At 41.6% G+C, this 21,221-nt stretch overlaps 1 protein-coding gene across 6 annotated transcripts in view; it reads left to right on the plus strand.

Annotated features, from left to right (window-relative positions):
• The first annotated feature begins 239 nt into the window (after positions 1–239).
• Positions 240–21,221, plus strand: part of COP1 (COP1 E3 ubiquitin ligase) — a 129,305-nt gene continuing 108,323 nt past the window's right edge. For 2 of the 6 annotated variants that reach the window (XR_010833382.1, XR_007166756.2), the window contains exons 1-6: positions 246–776; positions 6,208–6,267; positions 7,837–7,934; positions 9,178–9,254; positions 12,139–12,258; positions 13,873–13,941. Coding sequence is in view for 1 of the 6 variants with exons in the window: in XM_048073338.2 (XP_047929295.2) it covers positions 430–776; positions 6,208–6,267; positions 7,837–7,934; positions 9,178–9,254; positions 12,139–12,258; positions 13,873–13,941 (771 nt within the window). In the remaining 5 variants the exon portion in view is untranslated. Of the gene's footprint in view, positions 777–6,207; positions 6,268–7,836; positions 7,935–9,177; positions 9,255–12,138; positions 12,259–13,872; positions 13,942–21,221 lie in introns of all 6 variants that reach the window. The other 4 variants (XR_010833383.1, XR_010833380.1, XR_010833381.1 and 1 more) reach the window with 4 other exon arrangements.

The following is a 21,221-nucleotide window of genomic DNA, read 5'->3' on the forward strand; positions in this document are numbered from 1 at the left end:
GGAGCGGGGACTCCGAACCCCGCGGCCCGTCCCGGCAGAGCCGCGGATCGCCGAGGGTGGGGCTGGAGGGCTCCGCAGGCACCGCCCGGGGGCAGCGCCGAGCGCGGGGCGGCTCCGCGGGGAGGCTCCGCCGCCAGCCCCGGGCCCGCTCCGCCCTGAGGGCAGCCGGAGCCCGCCCCGCCGCGGGCGGCGCATGCGCGGCGCCGTGTGTCCGCCTGTCAATAAAGCTTGAACAAGCGCCGGGCCGGGGGCGCTCGGGCGGGCGTGTTTTGTCGGGGGGTTATTTTTTTTTTTTCCCTCCTTTTTTTATTTATTTATTTTTTTTAAACGAACTTTATCGTTCCGCTGGCGCCGCCCGCTCGCCCGGCGATGCGCTGAGGCCGCCGCCGCCGCCGCGCTCGGCCCCGCTCCGCCCGGCCCGGCCTCGGCATGTCGGGCAGCCGCCCGCCGCCGCACCCCGCCGCGCCGCCCGCCGCCACCTCCTCCTCCTCCTCCTCCTCCTCTTCCTCCGCGGCCATGGCGCCCGGCTCGTCCTCCTCGGGCGGCTCGGCGCCGCGGCCTGTGCTGGTGGCGGCCGCCGTGTCGGGCTCGGGCGCGGCGGTGGCGGCGGGCGCGGGGCTGGCCCGGCTGGCGGCGGCGGCGCGGCCCGGAGCAGGAGGAGGAGGAGGAGGAGGAGGCTCCTCGGCGAGCGGCGGCAGCAGGAAGAGGCCGCTGCTCACCCCGCTCTGCAACGGGCTCATCAACTCCTACGAGGACAAGAGCAACGATTTCGTGTGGTGAGCGGGTTGGGGGGGGGGGGATATCGCGACAGCGCGGGGCGCGCGGCGATAGTAGGGGGAGCCCCGCTGGCACCCGGCTCGCCGAGGGGCAGGGGGTGTTCCCCGCTCGGCTGTGCCCCCAGAAAAGGCTCTCCCTGCCTCGGAGCAAAGCCAGGCCGCCCCAGGAGGGCCCCGTGGCTGCACAGCTCGGGGGGTGCCCCAGCAGGGCCCCGCCACGCTCGCTGCTGTCCTGTCAGGTGCCCTCTTTTCCAAGGTAGCATGGGGGTAAGAGCAGCTGTCACCTCCCCGAGGTGAGGTGGCCCTTCTGGAGGTAAGCACGGGGCTCCTGCTGCCCCGTTTAGGGTTTGTGCCCTTCCAGGTGGGATGTGAGGTTCGTGGCTGTTGATCCTGACAGAGCCAGCAAAACCCGCGCGGGCTTTGCTGGGAAAGGTCGGCTGGCGTGACATAACACTAGTGTTCGTGTCAGCCTCGCACCTAAAACCAGATGGGTAGGAAAGTTCTGCAATGATGAGATACAGGTTTGTCTCGCATCCCTTCACGTGTTGTCCTTCTAACGACCGGCCCAAGCTGCAGGTCTTAATTGGAAATGCCCCTTTGGCAGGTGTGGGGGAGCGAGGCTCGCCGCAGGCTCTGCTTTGAGAACTAGTTGGTAATGCTGGGTTTTAAAGAGGGCCTATTGCTAATGGCTTTCAAATCTTCAAACATAAGGAGTAGGTTTGGCTTTTATAGCTGGCTGGATGTACTAAAATGTGAGAACAGAAAGTTGGGGTAAGTGTTCACAGCTGAGAGGTGAACCGTGATGATGAGATACTGGAGGCAAGCGTGGGTTAGAGGAAAGTCGTGCATCTGAAGGAACCCGTAAAACAAGCAGAAAAGAAACAGACCACAGCTGGCAGGGTGGCCTTCTCTGGATGTGCTGGCTTTCAGGTGAGGGTCAGATGTTTGGCATCTCTGCAGGACAGGCATTGTAGCAAAATCCTGCAGACACGATCCTATAGCTTTGTAAGCGATCTGGCAGGGTAGATAGGAAATATCGCTGTCACTAAAGTGAGAACCTGAAGCTGCTGAGAGGTTAGTGGCAGGAAAGCCAGCAACTACTGGCTAGTAATAAGGAGTAATTTCTGATCATTACTTCTCACTATGGGTAGTGGTTTGGTCTGTAGCAGAGTTGGGGTGAGCGCATGTCCCTGATCAGCTGGGGTCCTGCTCTGAGTGCCAGGCCGTGTTAGGTGTGTTTAAAGGCACTTGTTATGGGACATGGCTGCATTGCTGTTGCTCACGGATTTTCTGGTTGTGAGTGTTCTTGCTCCTTCCTTCCCACTGCTGTAATGCTCCAGCAGGGCTGGTCTGCAGCCATCACTCCCTGTCCCTTTCTAGTTAGCTTCTGCTCTGTGTTTGTTGTCTGTTGTAGACATGAACGTGTTTGAAGGGAAGGGAAATGAAGTCCGTGTCAGTAAGCTTGTTGGACAGTTGAAATATTTTGCATTGGTTCAAAAAGCAGTTTCTTACTGTTTTTTGTACAGGTAAATGCTTCAAGGAGAGTGTGTAATGAGTTGTTTTCTCCTCATCCAGGAGTACTGCTGGCTGAACTAAGTGAGAAGGAAAAATCAGCTGAGTAGTAATCAAGGCAAAATGTCTCTTCCTGTCCCCCTCTTGATATTTATAGGAGAGCCATGCTGGGTGTACTTAAGTGCAGGTCAGAACCTTTAAGAGCAAGTGATAATTATAGTTAACTTACCTGGGTTCCTCACTGCCGTGTGTTTCTGTGGGCTGTAGGGCTTGTTCTTGTTTATATTAACAGTAGATTCAAATTACAGTACTTACCTTTTTTTTGAGGTAGCAATACAGTTACGTAGTACAAAAATAAAAGCTCAGCTGGCAACTGTGGAGTTCTGAGCGATGCCCAGTAAGACGGGTGCATGTGTGAGGGTTTAAATAATTGATTTAAACAAGCTTTGGCTGTCTCAGTCCGAGAGGCAGAAGCTTTCTGTGTGCCATTTTTCCATAAGGATGCTGTCAAGCCACTGCCGGCTGCGGGGAGGGGAGCGTTTGATTTTTCTGCACACGGGCTGTGAGTTACTGCTAGCCGCAGATCCTGCCTGTACCAGGCTGAAGTTGGGAGAGAAAAGAGAAGTTCGGGTGAGTTGCGTGTGCGAAGGGGCGTGTGGAAATACTGTAAATAGTGTGCGCAACCTGCCTGCCTGTCATCTGAAAATGCCCTCTCAGCACTGTCAGGCTGAGGCTTTAACCCAAGCGTTGGCATACCTTGCTAGGCTGGGTTGTGAAACGTTTAGCAAGTGTACGCTGAGGAGTTTGTACATGGGTGCTGTTTGTAGTACGTTTCAGCATCTGCCTGGAAGCGTGGCATGCCCGACCAGGAAAGTGTGTGTGTCTGACTTGGCAACTGCGTGGTGGTAAGGGAAACTTTTTGTGCCTCTTCATGTAGGCTTGTGGAGGTTAAAGGCAGACTTTGTGCTGCTTCTGCAGCCAGGCCTTTCTGCAGTTGCCTGGAGAGTGCCTGTCTGAAAGGGAATCCTCTAATTGGAGGATTTCCTCCTCTCCAGCAGTGTAATTGCCTACGGTTTTCCCAAGCCTTACCTTAACCCTCCCAATTAATGGTTCACTAAACCTTTCTAAAACCAGTTACGGTCTGCTTTGCTTCCCAGATGGAGGGGATCATACTGCAGGCTGACTTTTCAGAGGCTGTTTCGTATCAGTGCTTGTTTCTGAGCTCTTTCATAAATAAGAACATGTGGGAAAGAGTATGTGGCATACAGACCTGGAGAGGTACAGCCAACTTACCTGGGTGTGGGAAGCACTGTTTGCTACACTTGAAGGTAGACTCGTGAGTCTTTAAAACCAGGTCTTTTTTTAGGTGTTTACTTGTTAATGGTGATGCCAGACACAGAGAGAGTATGTTCGTATGTTTGTGATCTGGTAAGTTCCTTTAATAAGGACTGCTTCAAACTGACTGTAGAGGTCACAAACTAAAACAATGTTATCCTAAACAGCTGTTCATGACAGTTTTATAATCTGAAACAATGATAACTCCATAATCTATTGTTGTGTTATCACTCTGTACTGATCAGATAGCAATGGCAGTGCTCTTTGACTGGTCACACTCTGAGGAAATGACAGAGCTTGGAGTCAGTCCTGCTCTCTTCTTAGACCCAAGAAGAACAGAATAGGAGGGAGAAACTGTAAGCAGGTCCTATTTGGTGTGGAACAGGAGGAAGTATGAAATGTGCTCCAATTTCATAGTGACCACTTCCACCAGATGTTCAGGTAGCTGAGGTTGACAAAAGCACTCTTGAAGTACTCTGAGAACAGCTGGCAAAATGGAGAGGCAAGTAATTGGTTAAAACAAAAATGTATGATATCTGCCCTGATGTCTCAACCATGGAGAAAGAAAATACCTGATAAGCCTTTGCAGTTTAGAGAGTGATGGACAAGTAACTGTTGAGTAAATAAGGTATCGGTATCTGGTAAGGAACAGTGAAATCTATGGCTTGCTGAAGTACTTTGCATCTTTTTACACGGCTCTGCTGCTTAAGGCTCTCAAGTAGAGAATAAGAGCTACCTCATGCACAGGAGCCTTGAATTCACCATAGCTGTGCTGCTCAGCTTCGGCACATGCTGCAAGCTGCAGTATGGCTCAAGTTCCTGCCTCTGGCCTCTCATCTGTTCTTAACCTTCCCTCTGCTAGACTCACTTAAAACAAATGGCACACAGCAACTCGTGTAATAGCCAGCTTGGCTTTGATAGGTATTGAGACATCAGTCTTGTTTCTGTTTGTAAATCAGTCAGAGTTTTGGGGTGAAACTGTTCTTAATGGAAACTTCAGGCTCTGTTGAACGACCCTGGTGCTGAGTGGCTATTTTTGTGGGCTCTGAATGCTTTTTTTCAGCTGTTTTGACTCTGTCACTTCTCTAGTCAAGCTGGTATGGAGAAGAATAAGTTTGGAAACGGGGGTCTTGGGTAGCTGTGGTGTCAGGAGGACATCTTCCTTGTTTAGCTCCGATTTGCCACGTCCGACTGCAGCCAGAACAGCATTACAGTCTTGTTGGTCCTTAGTGCACTGCCTGCAGGAAATGCAGAAGTGTACTGGAAAAAACACACCTGACCCCATAGGAAGCAGCAGTTTTTAGCATCTCTGGGGAGTGGGGCTGTGTTATGTGGCATGATTAGAAGAAGGCAGAGAAGTTTAGCTCTTTGTCACCAGTGGGGAGAAACCAGCCTCAGACGTTCACACAACCACAAGTCTTCCTCTTACTGATGTGTCCTTGTGGGCCAAACTGTTGAGAACTTATTCTAATGAAAAAGTGCCTTGAAATATAACTTCGTTTCAGAAACAGTGACTTGAACCGCTTATGTTGGGGCTACTCAAGACAAAGGATTTGCAGAAAAGGACCTGCTGGGGAAGAGAGGGGCAGGTGGTCATTAATTATTTTTGCCTCTTCTTTTGGGGAACAATTGGTGTGTGGTGGCTTGGTTGGTTCAAAGAATAATGTTCTGGTTTGATTCGTTTGCTTCTAAGTCGTGTTTATGTAGTTGATGTGCTGGGATGTTGAAGACAACCTGGTTTGTGTGTCAAGGTGGGCAAACTCTTTGAGACATCCGTGTTTCCCAGTTTGGTCACTCTGATGGGGATTGAGTCAGCAGAGGCTGCAGCTTCATCTCCAAATACTTTTTTTTTTAAGCCTGTAGAGGTGTCTCCTTCTCATTCCTATGTCTAAATGCCTAACGGGGGTCTCACAAATATTAGTATTCTCTGAAAAGGGCGATGAGATGTGGGAGTGACTTCTCAGGAGCGTTGGTGATGGGCCTCTCAGCCTGTAGGGGAGAAACTGAGGTGAAATCGCACCTGCCCAGCCAGTGATGTGGTCTGAGGTCGGGTGTTTTGAACTTAGCTTTGGAGAAGATGGATGCTTTGCAAAAGCTGTTAGCAGTCCTGTAACAGCTGCACGTCCTTCTCCCATCAGCTCCCTGCCTGGTCCTTGGCAGTTACGAAGGCAGTTGGTTATGAATGGCTGTTGGCTGAAAAATGGGAGAATAAACTGATTTTGGCATCACTTACAAACACCTTGTGTCTGTTCACAATAAAAACAAATTTTTATGGTCAGTTTGAGACATAGTACAGGTAGCTAGGAGGTCCTTTGCTTGTCAGAGGTGCTCTGGCTTTGGGTGTTTTGCAGCTGTTGAAAGCTTCAGCAGTGAAGGCTCACCTGGTTTCCAGTTGTAGCAATATCGTTCCAAGGCCAAAGAGCCCTTGATTGCCCTTTTGATCTTTATTCTGCCTAGCTGCTGTTGCACTTTTTTTGTCCTCTTCTGCTTTACAAACAGAAAAGATTACCTATGAGTGATTGGGTAGCTGCTTTGAATTAAGACTTTTTTTAACTTAAAAAGACATCTTTGCTTTTGTTTTCAGCCCCATCTGCTTTGATATGATTGAAGAAGCCTACATGACGAAATGTGGACACAGCTTCTGGTAAGATCTTTGTATCACACAGTGCTGGTGACCTGACATCGTTGTGAAACCCTTTCCTTGAGTTTTCTGCTACTTCTGTTTTCTGTCCCTGCACTGAAGAAATTGAAATCACAATTTAAAAGGTGGTTACCAGTTAGACTAAAAGTCTATGAAGTGTTAAAACGAAAACTTTGTGCCACCATATTATTTCGTCTGTAAAGCAATAAAATGGTCGTAAACTGTTGGTGGCATTCCCTGCTCAGAGTCAGTGCAGTTTGTCAGCTTATTTCTCTGGGAAATGGAAGCTTTCTGTTACCACCTGAAACAGTGGGTCCTGCTGAGGTCACAGGAGCCAGTGCTGCTGTCGGGAGGTCCTCTCTTCCTTCGTGCAAGACCATACAGTTTGAAGTGGCTTCCACGTTGTCTAGGGCGATTCTATTAAACTTCAGAGAGGATATGCTTTAGGCTCATTTCTTTCTTCTCTCCCTTGATATTTTTCTCTTTGCAAAATGTTTACTAGGCGGCTGTTGTATCAAATTGGTTCAAGGTTCACATTTTTTCAGTGTGTTATCTCTGGTTGTCACAAGGAGCAAAAGTGTTTCATGGAAACATACAAGAACCCTCTGGGGCAGGTGTACAGTTATCTGCTCCTCCTGATCTCAACTAGGGGTTGGAATAAATGTTGAACCGTGAGGCTTTAATGTTTGTTGTATACCGTACTCTTACGGTGTCTGTTAAACAGAAACAAATCTCCCACCTTTTTCAAGAAGTAATATTTTAGTAGCATAAAACACCTTGAGCAACAGATTCAGTTAACTTTCAGAACGTTTTGACCTCTATATGTATACAGGTAAGATAACATCCGATTTTATGCCCTATATGTAACACTTTATCCTGTTGATCTGTAACACTTTTTAAAAAGTCCAAGATAAGAAGCATTCAAATAACTTTATTTAGGAAGAGCAGAGCAATGTTGTCAGATATCTTTTAGAAATTGACATCACAATGTGCTCTTAGGGAGCAAGGTGCTTAAACTTAATGCTAAAGTGCATCTTAGAGTTACTCTGTCCCTCAAATAACTAACAGCTTAACATTGACTCTGGAGTGACTCGTATTAATAGCTGCTGAGAGGCGGGGGGAAACATGAGACGCTGGTGAAGATACTTTGTCAGTGCTCGATTACCTGAAGCGCACAGTAGTTTTTAATGTCACTTGCAAAGTATTTGGCTAACCTGGAAAAGTTGCTTCTGAATAACAGTCTGTCTGATAGCTCCGCGTGTGGAAGCGGGGCACGAATTCAAGATTCAAGCATGACTGAAGTATCCAAGTTGCCATAATCCTCAGTGAAATAAATGAGTAAAGTACTTAAATACCTTTTTGTAATCCTTGCCAAGAAACTTCAGTTTTTTGCTGTAGCATGCTCCTAGTCAATATTGGAATGCTTTGACTCCACTGTAAGATCTCGACAACACAGCTGTTAGCTAGTAGTGCAAGTCAAGTACACATTATCTAAGGTTGATGCTATTTCCTTTGTCCTTATGTTTTTTTCTTCATGTTTACGTACTTTATCTTGTTTTGTTTTTGAAACAGCTATAAATGTATTCACCAGAGCTTGGAAGACAATAACAGATGTCCCAAATGTAACTATGTTGTGGACAACATAGATCATCTTTATCCCAACTTCTTAGGTGAGCTCTAGGCGTGTTTTCGTAAAAAACATCTTTGTTGTGATGGAAGGCATGTATTTGTAAATTCATCCTATAAATAACCTGCTTGTGGATATTGAAAATAAAGTCCAAGCATCATCCCTTTGGTCAATTGTTTTTTAAAAAAAAAGTGGATAGTAGTATAGGTTGTTACACTCCATTGTCTCTAGCAGTTTTATATATGCTGAGTTACAGTAGTGAGACTGACTTGCTGCTTTATGCATGCTATAAAAAGCAAAATGAAGATGTTTTCTGGCGGCTTGAGATTTGAATCTCTTTACTTTTTTTTTTCCCCTGCATTGTCTGTTTAATAATCAAGAACTTGTACTGTTTTCAAAGTATGAACACTGAAAGGGGGAGGCTGAATTACTTACGGTACTGCTTTGGTGACTACAGTGTGGTCCAAGTGATGTATGTGTGTAAATTACATAAAATATTCATACACATATGCGATCCTAATTAATCGCTGCATAAGCAAAGAAGGGAAATGATCTTCACTGGAAATAGTTAAATACTGGGTTATGGGAAGAAAACATCAAAGAAAATGCACTGGAGCGTGAAATACCAAAATTAAACTAATCTTGATTTCATGTGCTGGGATATCCATTTAATAATAGATTAAAAGCTATGGTAGCCAATAAATGCTTTAGAAACAGTCATCCTGATTTAGACCCAAGCATGTTGTGCAGAAGATGGTGCTGAGGCAAGTCTTGGAGGATGTATATAAAAAAAAAAAGAGGTATACATATGAAGGGGTGAGCTTATCCTGGTCTCTTTACAGTTTGTTAAACTGGTGTGAAATAACTGTAGCAAAAATAACTTAAGCAATGAATGTAGTGATTTAAAGGAGCAAGTTGTTCTATTTGGCTGCACTTGTTCTCAGCCTGTAGTAAGTCTGTTAATGTTTCATCTCCTTTGTACTCCTCTGTGATGTACATCTGCCTTAGAGCTGGAAAACCGTGGTACTTAAAAATAAATAAATGAACTGAAGCAGTTTTGGGAATGTGTAGGCATTATGTTTACTGATTTTTTTAAAAAAATCTCTATCCTTCACAAATTGTCCAAAGAAGAAATTGGTTAGAGAAAAATGGACAAAACTTCCTACTGTTTTAACTGCTAGTAAACTTACTGTGGAATTCATAACAAAAATTAAAAATAGGGGTGGATTTCTCATACTTATTTTGAGAGCTCTAGTTCAATCTCTTTTTACATCTTTTTTTTTCAGTCAATGAACTGATTCTTAAACAAAAACAGAGATCTGAGGAGAAAAGATTCAAACTGGACCATTCAGTGAGTAGCACCGTATGTTCCAACTTTCTTACTTTATATTTATTTAATGGTTTTATACAGCAATTGTTATTATGTGGCTTAATTTAGAAATTGTATTGTTGAGCTGTTACATGAATTTGCTTTATGGGGGAATAATACCAATATCGGTGGCACTGTATACCTTCAACCTCATTAATTCCACTTCTTCCTGCCAGCCGTTTTACAGGTAAAGGCAAGCTGTGTTAGTGTAACTAAATGTCATGCAATATATTGAATATAACCTGGGAAACTACCCTTAGAAGCACACTTGTTTAAAGGTAATAATCTTCATTCAGTGTTGGAAATTACAGCTACAGTAAGTCTAATAAATGATCGTAAGTGCTACATGCTTGTCTGATCACGTGTGAGAAGTTATGTTCTCCAGAGAAATGGAAGGATAATACCAACCACAAGAGGGAGAAGGATGTGTTTGGAGTACTGGTGTTCTGGCTCTGATCCCAGATAAAACTGCCTGGTTCTCTTCTAAACTTTGTTTGTGTCACGGAATCAGAGTGCGAATTAGCCTGAGCTGCATTCCTGGATGAGGAAAACCCTGTACTGCAGCAGTGGATGCTCCTGTACATTAAGATCAAAAGGAGTATATGACATTAACCAGGAAACTTGCATAATAATTGTCTTACTATGTCTGGTTTCCTTCCTGGGCTTCTATGTAAGTCATAAATCAGGATGCAAGGTAATACTGAAAATCACAGAGCCCCTGTTTTTCTCAGTTTAAAAAATATAGCTCTATTGAAGTGTTATTAATTTAAGGACTGCATTGCAGAAAACTATGCTTTCAGTAGTTGTATGCTTTAGAAAACAGCACTCTTTAAAGATTCATTCATTTACTTGCAGTCAGTTCTGTATTCAGGATAAGATGTAAAGGATTTAGTGTATCATTTAAAATGCATGCAGCTAACCTGAAGGCATGTACAATAACTTTTTGGAATTTGGTTCCACTTTCTCAGAGCGCACCTTTAAAAACTGTGTCCGTAGATGCATCTAAGTTAGATAACTGCAAGCAAATGGAAATCTACAGTGACCTTATTCCAAAAACTTGGGTCTATCTCTTGGCAACAAATAAAAATACCAACATCTTCTAAAAAGAGCAGCTTTGCCGCTGTACGAGCTCCTTAATATGCATGCTTTCCTCTTGTACTACTTTTGATGTTAAGTGAAATTATTAAAGACATGTTACAGCAAATGAATCCTGTGTTAAGCACCATTTCTTGGCAAAGGATATGTCTCATTAATTAAGAAATCACGTTAAGGCATCTCTGAAGCTTTCTGAATAGTGCAGTAGATTAATAAAATAATAGCACTAGTCAGTAAAGATTGTTTTTTGGTCCTTTCAGTGATGGCTAGGGCAAGATTCGCACCGTATATCAAACAAATGTGTAGTAGTCTTGTCTGTACTGCAAGTGTCATTCTAGAATCTGAGCTGTTATAGATATTTGAGTCTTTTCCTATACGCTTCTTCTCAATTTATTCAGACATTTTTCTCTTCAACCTTGTCTATTGAGCCTGACAAACATGTAAACCGTATTCCAATTGCTTTCCATTTCTGGAAGAATTTTTTTCAAGGTTAATATTTTGCCTCTTTTATTTTAAGTTTAACTTTTAATTCTGTATTTATGTCCAAAACAAACTCCTTGTGGGGCAGTCCATCTCCCAAATCAAGAGAGAAATGTTCCTTTTTCATAAATCTGATGCTTATTCTCTCGTTTCATCCTTATGAAAATGAAAGTATGCCCTGAAAGTTAAGTTGTACTATTTAAAATTTTGTCTTAAATAGCATGTTGACTTGATTTAAAGTTACCTATTTTTTTCTAGTTGTTCCAGGTTGAAATTGAGCTGTGTTTTTTGTCTGTGGTTTCCACAGGTTCCAAGTGTTGTGTAAAAAGAAATAATATTCTGTATGAATGTTACATTCTTTGTCTTAATCTAGCCAATACAAATAGGTTATAGTCTCTTAGAAATTGTCTGCTTTAGATTGGGTGGCATTTCTAGTTGCTTGCAAGCTTAAATATCTTGATTTAGTGTCATAGCTTTAGAGGATGGGGTTTTTTGTTTCAGCTTTGTTTTTTCGTATTTTTTTTAGAAGGCCTAAAGACCTTTCAGCTGCATCCTGAGTTTTCCTAATGCAAAGCTATACCTAGTGTTAACATATTATTCAGTGTTTCCTCTTCTAAAAGATACTTTTTTTTAACTTTACTGATGATGAGAAGGGCAAACAACCTGTAGAGAAGGGAGAATGGGCTTCATGGTAATGTGCTTGTTCTCCGAGGAGTACTTTTCATTTCTAACAGGTTGAATGAAAAGATCACCCTGATGAGCTTCGTCATCTTTCTTGCTCTTGCATTTCCTATGAAAATACTCTTAAGAGGAATAGTGTGGGAGGTGGGAATTGAAGAAACAGACCAATACTACTTTCTTCCATTTGAATTTAGTATGAAGGCTTTACCTATTACTTGGTTAAAAATTAAAAGGTATTGCCATTTAACAATATTTCAGATGGCTGTAACTCAACTGAGCTTCAATAAACAACACCATTTTTCTCCCCCTAGAAATATGTTCTTAGAAACTAGGGCACAAATCGGATAAAATTGTGGCTGTGTAATAATCTCTTCCTAGCAGTAGCTGTGCTCTCATAAAGTACAGCTTCTCAAAATATCTTCCGAACAAGATAAGCAGTTACACAGAGCAGTAGGACAGAAGAGCTATGTCCTGTACATGTGGGAGGGTTGGGAATTGTGATTCCTGAAAAATGCTTTGAGGTTTTTACAAAGGGATGAAATATTACATTTTTGCCTTTAATATCTGTTGCTGGATATAGCCCTGGGTGTCTTGAATTTAATGTCTCTCCTCATCTTTCTAGAATGGCCATAGGTGGCAGATAATTCAAGATTTGTTGGGAACTGATCAAGACAATCTTGACTTGGCTAATGTCAACCTGATGCTGGAGCTGCTGGTGCAAAAAAAGAAGCAGTTGGAAGCAGTAAGAAATTTCTCGTGTCCTTTTTAAATGAACACTTTTAGTTAATAGCTTTTTACATCACTGTCCTCTTAAAGAAAAACTGTAATAAAAATTCAGATGTCTCATAGTAAGTCAGTTTGAAGACTTAGGCAATGTGAAACAAACTATTTCTATGATTTAACTGCAATGTGGCTGGGTTGGGATAGTTGTTATGTATTTGGTCGTTCCATGCTGTTAGTCTCAGATGACCATTTTCCAGTTAAAAGAACCAGACCTTCTGAATTCAACTGAATTATAATTTTGGTCAAGTGAAGTTTGAGTAGAATTTCAATGATATTTTAAAACAGGTGAGGAAAAGTTGTATTAGAAACTGCTTATCTTATTCGCTCTTGCAGAATTAATATTTACTTACTCTCCTTCTATCAGAACCACAGGCTAACCCAAAAACTTTTACTGACTTTGAGCAAAATTATGTTACTGTCTTGCGTGGGGGCTTGTACATAACTCTTTCATTGTGGTTCAGTGAAAATGAAGTGGGAATAAAGTTTCTAACTTCAATGTAAAACCACTTTGTACTCAAGGCTGTTTCACACTTGTGACAAATGTGAAACAAAGAAACAGGATTTAGTGTATAGGTGCTTCTAAGGAGGAATATCTTTTAAGGATACTAAGTCTTAAAAAACAAAACAAAACAAAAAAAAAAAACCAAAAACCCCCACCTGACACTCAAAGAACACTAACAGTTTTCTTTTTATTTCTACTTGCTTCACTTTTTAATTATAGACACGGGTGGGGAGGAAGAATAAGAACATCTTGTGAAAAAGTTTTCTTGCCTCCTAATCTCTCTACTTTTCCTGTCCCCTCTGCCTTTAATGGTTTGTATGTGATAATGTCTCGAACCTTTTTGAGTGTATGTTCACAGTCCTTTAATGGTAAATATTTCTGTAGGTTGTGAAAACAAGCATTTAGAATGCTGGGATAGGATTAGGGCTATATTAATGCTGAAATACAATTTTTCTTTCTTGTTGTGCTCCTCTTCTCTTGCTCCATTAAGTTTTTGGCTAATTTAGGTGAAAATACTAAACCAATCGTTGAGGCAAACGACCTATTAGGGAAAGATTGCAAATGGATGTTCTCAGTTTCACCAGTTATTTTTGTCTTCCATTCAGGAAAAGCCTTCAGCAGTCATCTCTTTACATAATCTCAAATGTTAATTTTGGCAGGAGGTGTTTTTTATATAAAAGCATACTAAAGTATGAAAATCACAGAAGTGGACACTAATGATCTTCCAGGGCAGAAGATTAGTCTTCAAAGAATCTGTATTCCAAAAGCAATTTCAGGTGCAGTAGACAATAAAGAAAAGCATTTCCTCTTATTAGTAAGTCTTCAGAAGTACACAAACAAGAACTGCTACAAGGATTTCTGCCTTCATGTGAAAACTTGTGATCCAAACAAAACTTTAACGCCTGTAAGGCAAAGGCAAACTACTGTTCTTAAAACCGCATTAAGCTATTTTCTTCTCCTCGTCTCTGAAAGCCGTTTCTGTGCAAAGCGTGAATTTCTGTGTAGAAAATGAATGTTTGTGTAACCATTCCATAGCTATTAAGAGAAACACTCTTATTTACTGTGTTACAGGAGTCCCATGCTGCCCAATTGCAGATCCTCATGGAATTTCTCAAAGTTGCCAGAAGAAATAAACGAGAGGTAACTTGCATTGGTTTTCAGCTGGTGAGGTGTTGTCTGTGGCCTTCTGTCATTTTGTTTCTATTTAAGTGATCTGTTAGCCTGGTGTTCTCTCTGCAAAGAAAAAGGCAAGGCCTGTTTGGGGAAGTCTCATGCAGAGGACATATGGGATTCAAGGAAAATTAATCTGTTTATGAGTGACACCTTCAGTTTTTAATCTCTTGCCTTTTTGTCTCACACTGATGTAAATTCAATTTGGAATCTCTGTCCTCTAGTTCTCTTCTTCCCACATGCTTTACCAAGTTCTTGAAACAAGATATTTTCTGTGATAGAAAAGTTGAAAGCCTGAGAAGGAGTGAAACTGGTCGGTCTCATTTTTCTTTTTAGCGTATCAAATGCCATGACTAATGCTGTGTCACAAAAGAATGAGTAGTCTGTGTTCTTATTTGTCTCAAAATGAGCCTCCCAAGGAATGAGAGAGGGTTCCATAATCAAACATATTGTCTTTCATGGTATGGGACTTCTCATTTATAACTGTCATGCAAACAGCATAAACCCTGGTACCAGAAATATCTCAGAAACCTAGAGGAATGATGGTGAAAACCATAAAAGGAAAAGCTTTCAGGAGGCACTTTTTTGATGAAAGATTTGTGGAACATAAGATCCAATAGTGTGAATGCAAAGTGCTGCAAACTTGAACCATGTAAAGGCAGTGCACGTGAGAAACCTTCAGAATGGTTTGAGGGTCTGGTTGCAGAGTCATCCCAAAGCATGAAGCAGACTATTTGTTTAAGCCTTCAAGGTTAAAAAGAAAATCTATATTGCTGTTGGTTTTGCTTAAACAGCAAAGGCAGGAGCACTGTTTGAAACCACCGAGGCATCTCCGCTTCTATTTTTTTTAGAGTGGTAGGAAGTTACTTTATGGCACCCCTCAATCTTCAGAATATCTACTTTCATTTTTCTCCTATTTGTAATGTTTAGGATTATCCAGTGAATTTAAGAAACTTGACTCATCTTTGTAGCAGAACTAATGCAGGCTCTGGCCATTGTCCACCCGTACTCATTAAATACCTTCTCTGAAGACTTGGTGCAGCTTGAAGGACTGTTGGGAGATTTCCCAAGTTTCACAGGAACTGTGTTTGTCTGGGAGGTGAACTGTGAAGCTGGTGCGGCAGGAGGCTCATACACAGCTTAGCCGGGGCATTCTTTTTTGAGTAATGGTTCAAGTGCAAGGTGTTTGGGGCAATACCAAGAATAAAAAACAATGATGGCTTGGCTTGGCTTGGCTTTCCTGCAGCTGAAACTGAGTTGCAACAAGTCTCGCAGAAGGAAGTGCTGTTGATGCCTGTTTTAGGTCACGTGTTGAGTGGGGTGGATGAAGGGAAATGGCATAGCTTCACATTTCTAACATGTGTGGTGTTCTTCCACTGACTGTGATGTTCAGCACCTGGGGAACCTTTTCTATCATCTGTGTGTGCCCTTGGCTTTAGTAGTAATGGACAGGGACCCCATCATTTTTAAGGCTAAGAATGTGGCCTTGGGAACATCTTAAAGCCTATTGGGACAGGATCTATTTCAGATCCTTTATCCCTGCTTGTGTTCCCTCTGTTGTCAAGATTTCTTCTGGTGTAATTTCTTTAACCCCCTCTTCCCCCTGCCCTTTGTATCCCAGCATGAAATGCAGACTGTCACATCTCAGAAGACCTCTGTGTGGGCCTGTCACTTCAGAGCTTGCCGTAGTGTTAGCATCTAGCCTTGCCATTCATCTTAAAGGAAATGAAGCCTTGTCAGACTTGCACTAGCAATCTTTCTCCTTGCTTGATAAGAAAGATAAGAAACAATGGATAGAAGCATGGAAAATATGAAGCAGTCAATAAGATGGTTTTAGGAGGATATCAAAACCTGTCTTCAGTGATCAAGACTCCAGCTGTACCCCTAGACTAAATCAATCCAGCTGGTACTTCTGCTACAGTAAATCCTAAGCTCCTCCCTGTAGGCAGCAGAGTTTGTTACACATACTACTTTCTGGAAAAAAAAACTTTTTTATTTGGGTAACAGAAGAACTACTGTTTGGGGAAGGACATAGCTTATGCCTGTGGTGAAGGTATATCTGGGTGTAACCTGCATGGAGATGTCTGCAGAAACCTGAGGTGCTAGTTCAGAAGAGGGCTTTAGATTATCTTAATGAAGTAAAGCAGAGGAAGGTTATCGGGGACATGTACATATTCTTTTGATGCTGTAGAAGGTGACTTCTTAAGAAGTAAAGATGGAACTAAGCATGCAAGGACCTTAGAATGCTTCTGCAATGTATTCCCCATAGCTAAGTCTTGTCAGCAGGCTTTATTTTGTGGAGGCAATGTGAAGGAACGCTATTTCTTGTTTTTTTTTTTACTGATTCAATCCTGGTTCTAGTAAAGACCACAGAGCAATTGCAATTTCACTCGGTAAGCTATAGCTGTACCGTGGGTTTTCTGGTTTTATTTTTTTAAAAAGGAAAGTTGCTTTTGTGTAGGTTGAGAGTGCCTGTTTCATATCTGTCTTAAATGTTTAAAGAAATGTACAATTTCCTTGTTAACTTTGTTTTCTGGTGTGCTTCTTTGAATATTATTTATTGCATAATTTTATTAACAGGTTTTACTTATCAGACTCTTAGTTTCTTATGTGGAGACTAGGTACAGTGTTTGCTAATACAGATATTACTCTAGGGTTAGTGTACTTGCATACTATTTAACAACATGTTCAGAGCGTAAAATTAACCACCTGTAACCCTCCTTGCTTACTTCACTAAGAAGTTTTTTCCCTCCTGTCTTCCAGAAATGGTGACTTCTGAGCATATTGGAGGGGTGTTTATATCTAGAAGAAAACTCTATAGACTTATACTTAAGAATTCAGAATATTGCTGTAGTAAAGTCTTTTGACAAATGCCTCTTCCTTGCGCTTTCATCATTTCTCTAGAAGATAAATGTGAGGTTCAGCACCTGCAGAAGTTTCCATTAGAAATTCTGTTTTGATGTGTTCATAACTTTCCAGAACATTGATCTTTCAAGTTGAAATTTACTGCATGTATTTTGCACAAAGGTATTTGCAAGTCCTTTTTCTTTTAAGTTTATATTTTGTTTTCTTTCTGACCTATGGCAATGTGGCAAAAAACAAGTTCTTGGCAATACTAATAGGAAAAAAAAATCTGACTGACTTTGTAAAAGATTGAAAACAAATGGCTAAAGCTTAAATACTCCATCAACAAAATACGTTTTAGAGGGGAGGAATGTATTGATCATCCACAATAGCTGGTTGTCTTAAAGGCAAACATAGCGTGGCTGCATGCCTTTCCATATGTGTGCAAAGTTAATTGAATGCACACTTTCCATTTTTTTCATCCAGCATTCTCTTCTGTTGAAATCAAAGATCCAAGGACTCTAGAAGGTCAAGTTTAATAACAAAATACTTGACTTTGTTTCTTATTACTATTTTGAAGGGAAACCAAATGCAACAACCTGTGATGTTTTTAAATTTGTATTTTAATGCTGTTAGCTTGGTTGAGTTGCATAAATACTTAATGAAAGTTAAACTTGAAATACTTCTAAATGATCATGTTTTCATCTTGAATGCTTTGTAAGAGCTGATAATACTAGGTAACACAGAATTCTGCTCAGTTTTATATTCATCATTTAAGGAGACTTTACTAATTGCCTTGGCATGATTTTAATCTTACCACATAAAGCTAGATACCACCACACATGCATGTCTATGCATATGTATGCATATATGTTACGTATAATTTGTCCTAAAACGTTCTCAGCACAGCTACTTGATGGAGAGTCTGTTACGCATTTCAGTGAAGTGGAACACTTGCTTACTGAAGGAGGATATTTAGCTTAATGATGGGTATCACAAATCAAGTTCTGCAACATGCAGGTGATATCCCCTAGATGCATTCATCCTTCTTTTGATGGCTGTCACTTCATTTTTACGTTTCATGGGCTTTTTGTTTCTAATAATGTCACATTACATCTCTCATGTCTAACAAACAAGACCTCTTTCGTATCTGCTAATGCAAGGCGTCTGTTTGCAGCTCTTTAGTATCGTGGGGCAGAAGAGTAATCCTGCTGTGTTCTCAGGCTTTCTGTGCTGAGTGCCTGCTTAGTGTTTCAGAATCATCATCACCCTTTTCAGCCTCAGACACACATCTACCCAAGCATCTCCACTTACTCCATATTGTGAGCATGTTAAATACTAAAAATAAGAGGAGTTATTAGTTTTTGTGGTATAATTGCAGGGAGTTATAAGCATGAATTCTCCAGGGATGTCATTAGCTTGTTAATCACCTCACCTGTCAGATCTTATTGTTCTGTGCATACACACATGGATGAACTAATGAATAAGCAAGAGGAGGTGACAGAACAAGAAATCTGTTATGCTCTTATGTTGTCATATAGTCTTGATTACATTCCAGGACTCCTGAGGTGAATTTATAGCTATAGTACTCTTTCCTATGATATGCACTTAAATAACTGGGATTTTAAATCTATTTGCATTTCTAAGCTGCTCAATTAGAGGCATGAGTTCTGACTGCAGTGATAAGCCAAGGATGCAGTTAATGTATGAGCAGCAGGCTATAGATTACCATAAAAATATCAGTATATATTAGCTGATTGTCCTTCCTTCAGTGGAGAGGTCTTTCCAAAGGAAGAGGGGGCATCTTAACCTTAAGAGCTAACTGGCATTTTGTTGGGATGTATTAAATTCTGAATTAATCTAAATGTTTAGATAGTTTTGTTTCTTGCCGTAGCAGTCCTTCTCTTGTGATACCCTTCCATCAAACCATATTAATAAGCATTCAAAGCCTTGCTCCCGCAACCCAAACTGGAGGATTTATAGTGGGGAAATGGGCAGAAATTAAAAGTATGAAACACTTGTCAGCCATGCATCTCCACCCTCCTGCTTGCAGGAATTCTGTGCGTTAATCCAACAAGGATGCAGTCTTCAGACTTCTGTTATCTCTTCCCCAGTCAAGAGGAAACATTTGCAGTTTGGAGGAAGTATTGACCACAGAAGAAATATTCCCTGCAGGCAAGTCTGCTATGGATGGCCTGCCTATATGCCTAGAAGGCTTGGATTCCACATTTGACCAACGAAAACAACATTCAGAGACTCATGCATTCTTCATGTCTTCATACCAAAAGACATTGCATCATTTCCACTTGTGCAAAGACTTCATAACATCAAAGCTTTCAGCAAATGGAATTTGATGTCAAAATTTGCAGTTAATTTAAAAGGCTAAAATTTCTTTCAACTCTGAAGATTACTTCCTTGCTGTACTTGCCCTGTATGTTATAACAGGCTCTGTTAGAAGCAATAATGGAAGGAAAACCCTGAGACAGATGAGACTTCCAGCTGGTTTCCAGAGAAATTGATCTAATTCATTGAAGAGCTGCAGTTGAGGTATTGAGTTTTATGGTAAGAAAGTGATCTAACTGGGGGTCTGAACTGAGGTTCAGCTGTTAATATACTGAAGTTTATACTCAACTTTGTTAGAAGATGAGTTGATGGAAAGACAAGAAGTAGAAAGAGATAATGCTGGATGAAGTTTTCTTGTCTTGATCTATTGTACATAGGGTGGTGAAACTTTTAGATCAGAGCATTGAGGGTGTGTGGCAGAATATAATGTGACTTGTTTCTAAAAACATGAATCCAGAAATTCTATTTAAGCTGCTCGGTGGGAGTTGCATTAGTGATTTCACAATATTTCCATTGAAAATAAATTCTGCTATTCTTTTCTTGTGCCTTTTCTAGAGTTTGAAACACAGCTGCTCAAGGGTGTATGGCTCTTTCCCTCATGCATTTTTCTAGGCTGTTTCTTTACAGGCCATCTCCTTGGCACTGGGAAATTCCGCTGAGCCCTGGTCTAGATGGTAGCATCCTGAATTCATCAGTGAATCAACAAAGTTAAGAAAAATGCCAGGTTTAGTGTGAACAACACTGATGTAATGACAGCTTTTTTTTTTTGTAAGTACTTAAAACTGGACCAGGAGACCCAATCAGGACTGCTTTTTTGTCTGTGCTGTACAAACACAACAAGTGAAGTCACTGCCTCGTGGGCCTTCAATCCAGGAAAAACAGGAAGCACGAGGATGGAAAACAGCTCTGTGCCCAGCTACACTTGTTGGCAGATAGCTGACTGAAATCCTGTTCTGACCATGTCCTGGCCTTTAGTGCTGTGTAAACCCAAGTTAGTATTCCCAACCTAGATTCTTGTACGCAAGGTCAGGAGCGTTTTGGTGGTGTTGAGAGCTGTATCCGTGCATAACTGCACTGAGACGATGTCACTGCACATAGTCCTGGGCTGAGAGTTGTCTTCAGGGATCTCTGTATGTATATCTAGACAGTTTCAGACTCAAACCAGAGGATTCTTGGGGACTGCTTGGTGGTCTGAACAGTTTGGATCTAAAAGGTTATCTAATAAGAAAGCTATGAGAGCCTATGTTCCCTACTATGGTAGCTTTTTTTCTAATTGCTGAGCCTAAGTTTCTTTCCTTGGCCATTGCTTTCACTTTTTTTTGCCTATTACTGCTAGGTTATTTGAGCAAGCAGGTTGCCAGTAGTCATGCTTTTATTCTTTAGTTCCTCTTCAACCTTTGAAGAGTCTGCACTTGGAAGGGGGCTGTATTCTGCCTGTACTGGAAGCATTTATGACTGGTGGTTGTGGTGTGGGAGTCAAGTTGTGTACTCACACTGTAGAGCTGTGCAGCTAGTTCACTGTATGAGCTTGTCTGTCCTTGTAGTTCTGCTCAGCTGAGACTAGCTCCGAGTTGTGCCTTTAGCTTGTTTTTTGTAACTGACATGCAGCTCCTTGACATCCTATTTTTCCAGGCCGTTAGTTCATGACTTGCATGTTCTAAAACTTGTTTTCCAGAGGTTATAAGAACAACCTATTTTGAGATCATCCTTTTCCTTTTGTACACATGCATTTGTGTAATTTGGGACCAGAACATTATACAACTACTTCTTGTAGTTTATTCACAGTGATGTGGAAACAACTAGGTGTGTTATAGGTACCGAACTGCAGCCTTCTGCTTGTCCACATTGGCCCTTTCAGTTCTGGGAAAGCATCTGTGTCTGGGGAGAGTTTATACTATGTGCTTCTATTTTAGCATTTATTTAAGCATTCATTCTAGGTGTTATGCTGACTTAATCTAGAGCTTGACAGGCATGATTCTGCTCGTCACTGGGACAGGACTTGGCTTGATTTTTTTTTTTTGTGCCCAACAAAATCGAAAAATCAAATTAAGGGCCTGTAAGTC

Source organism: Anser cygnoides, chromosome 8 (genome assembly GCF_040182565.1).
Source record: "Anser cygnoides isolate HZ-2024a breed goose chromosome 8, Taihu_goose_T2T_genome, whole genome shotgun sequence".
Taxonomy (NCBI): Eukaryota; Metazoa; Chordata; class Aves; order Anseriformes; family Anatidae; genus Anser; species Anser cygnoides.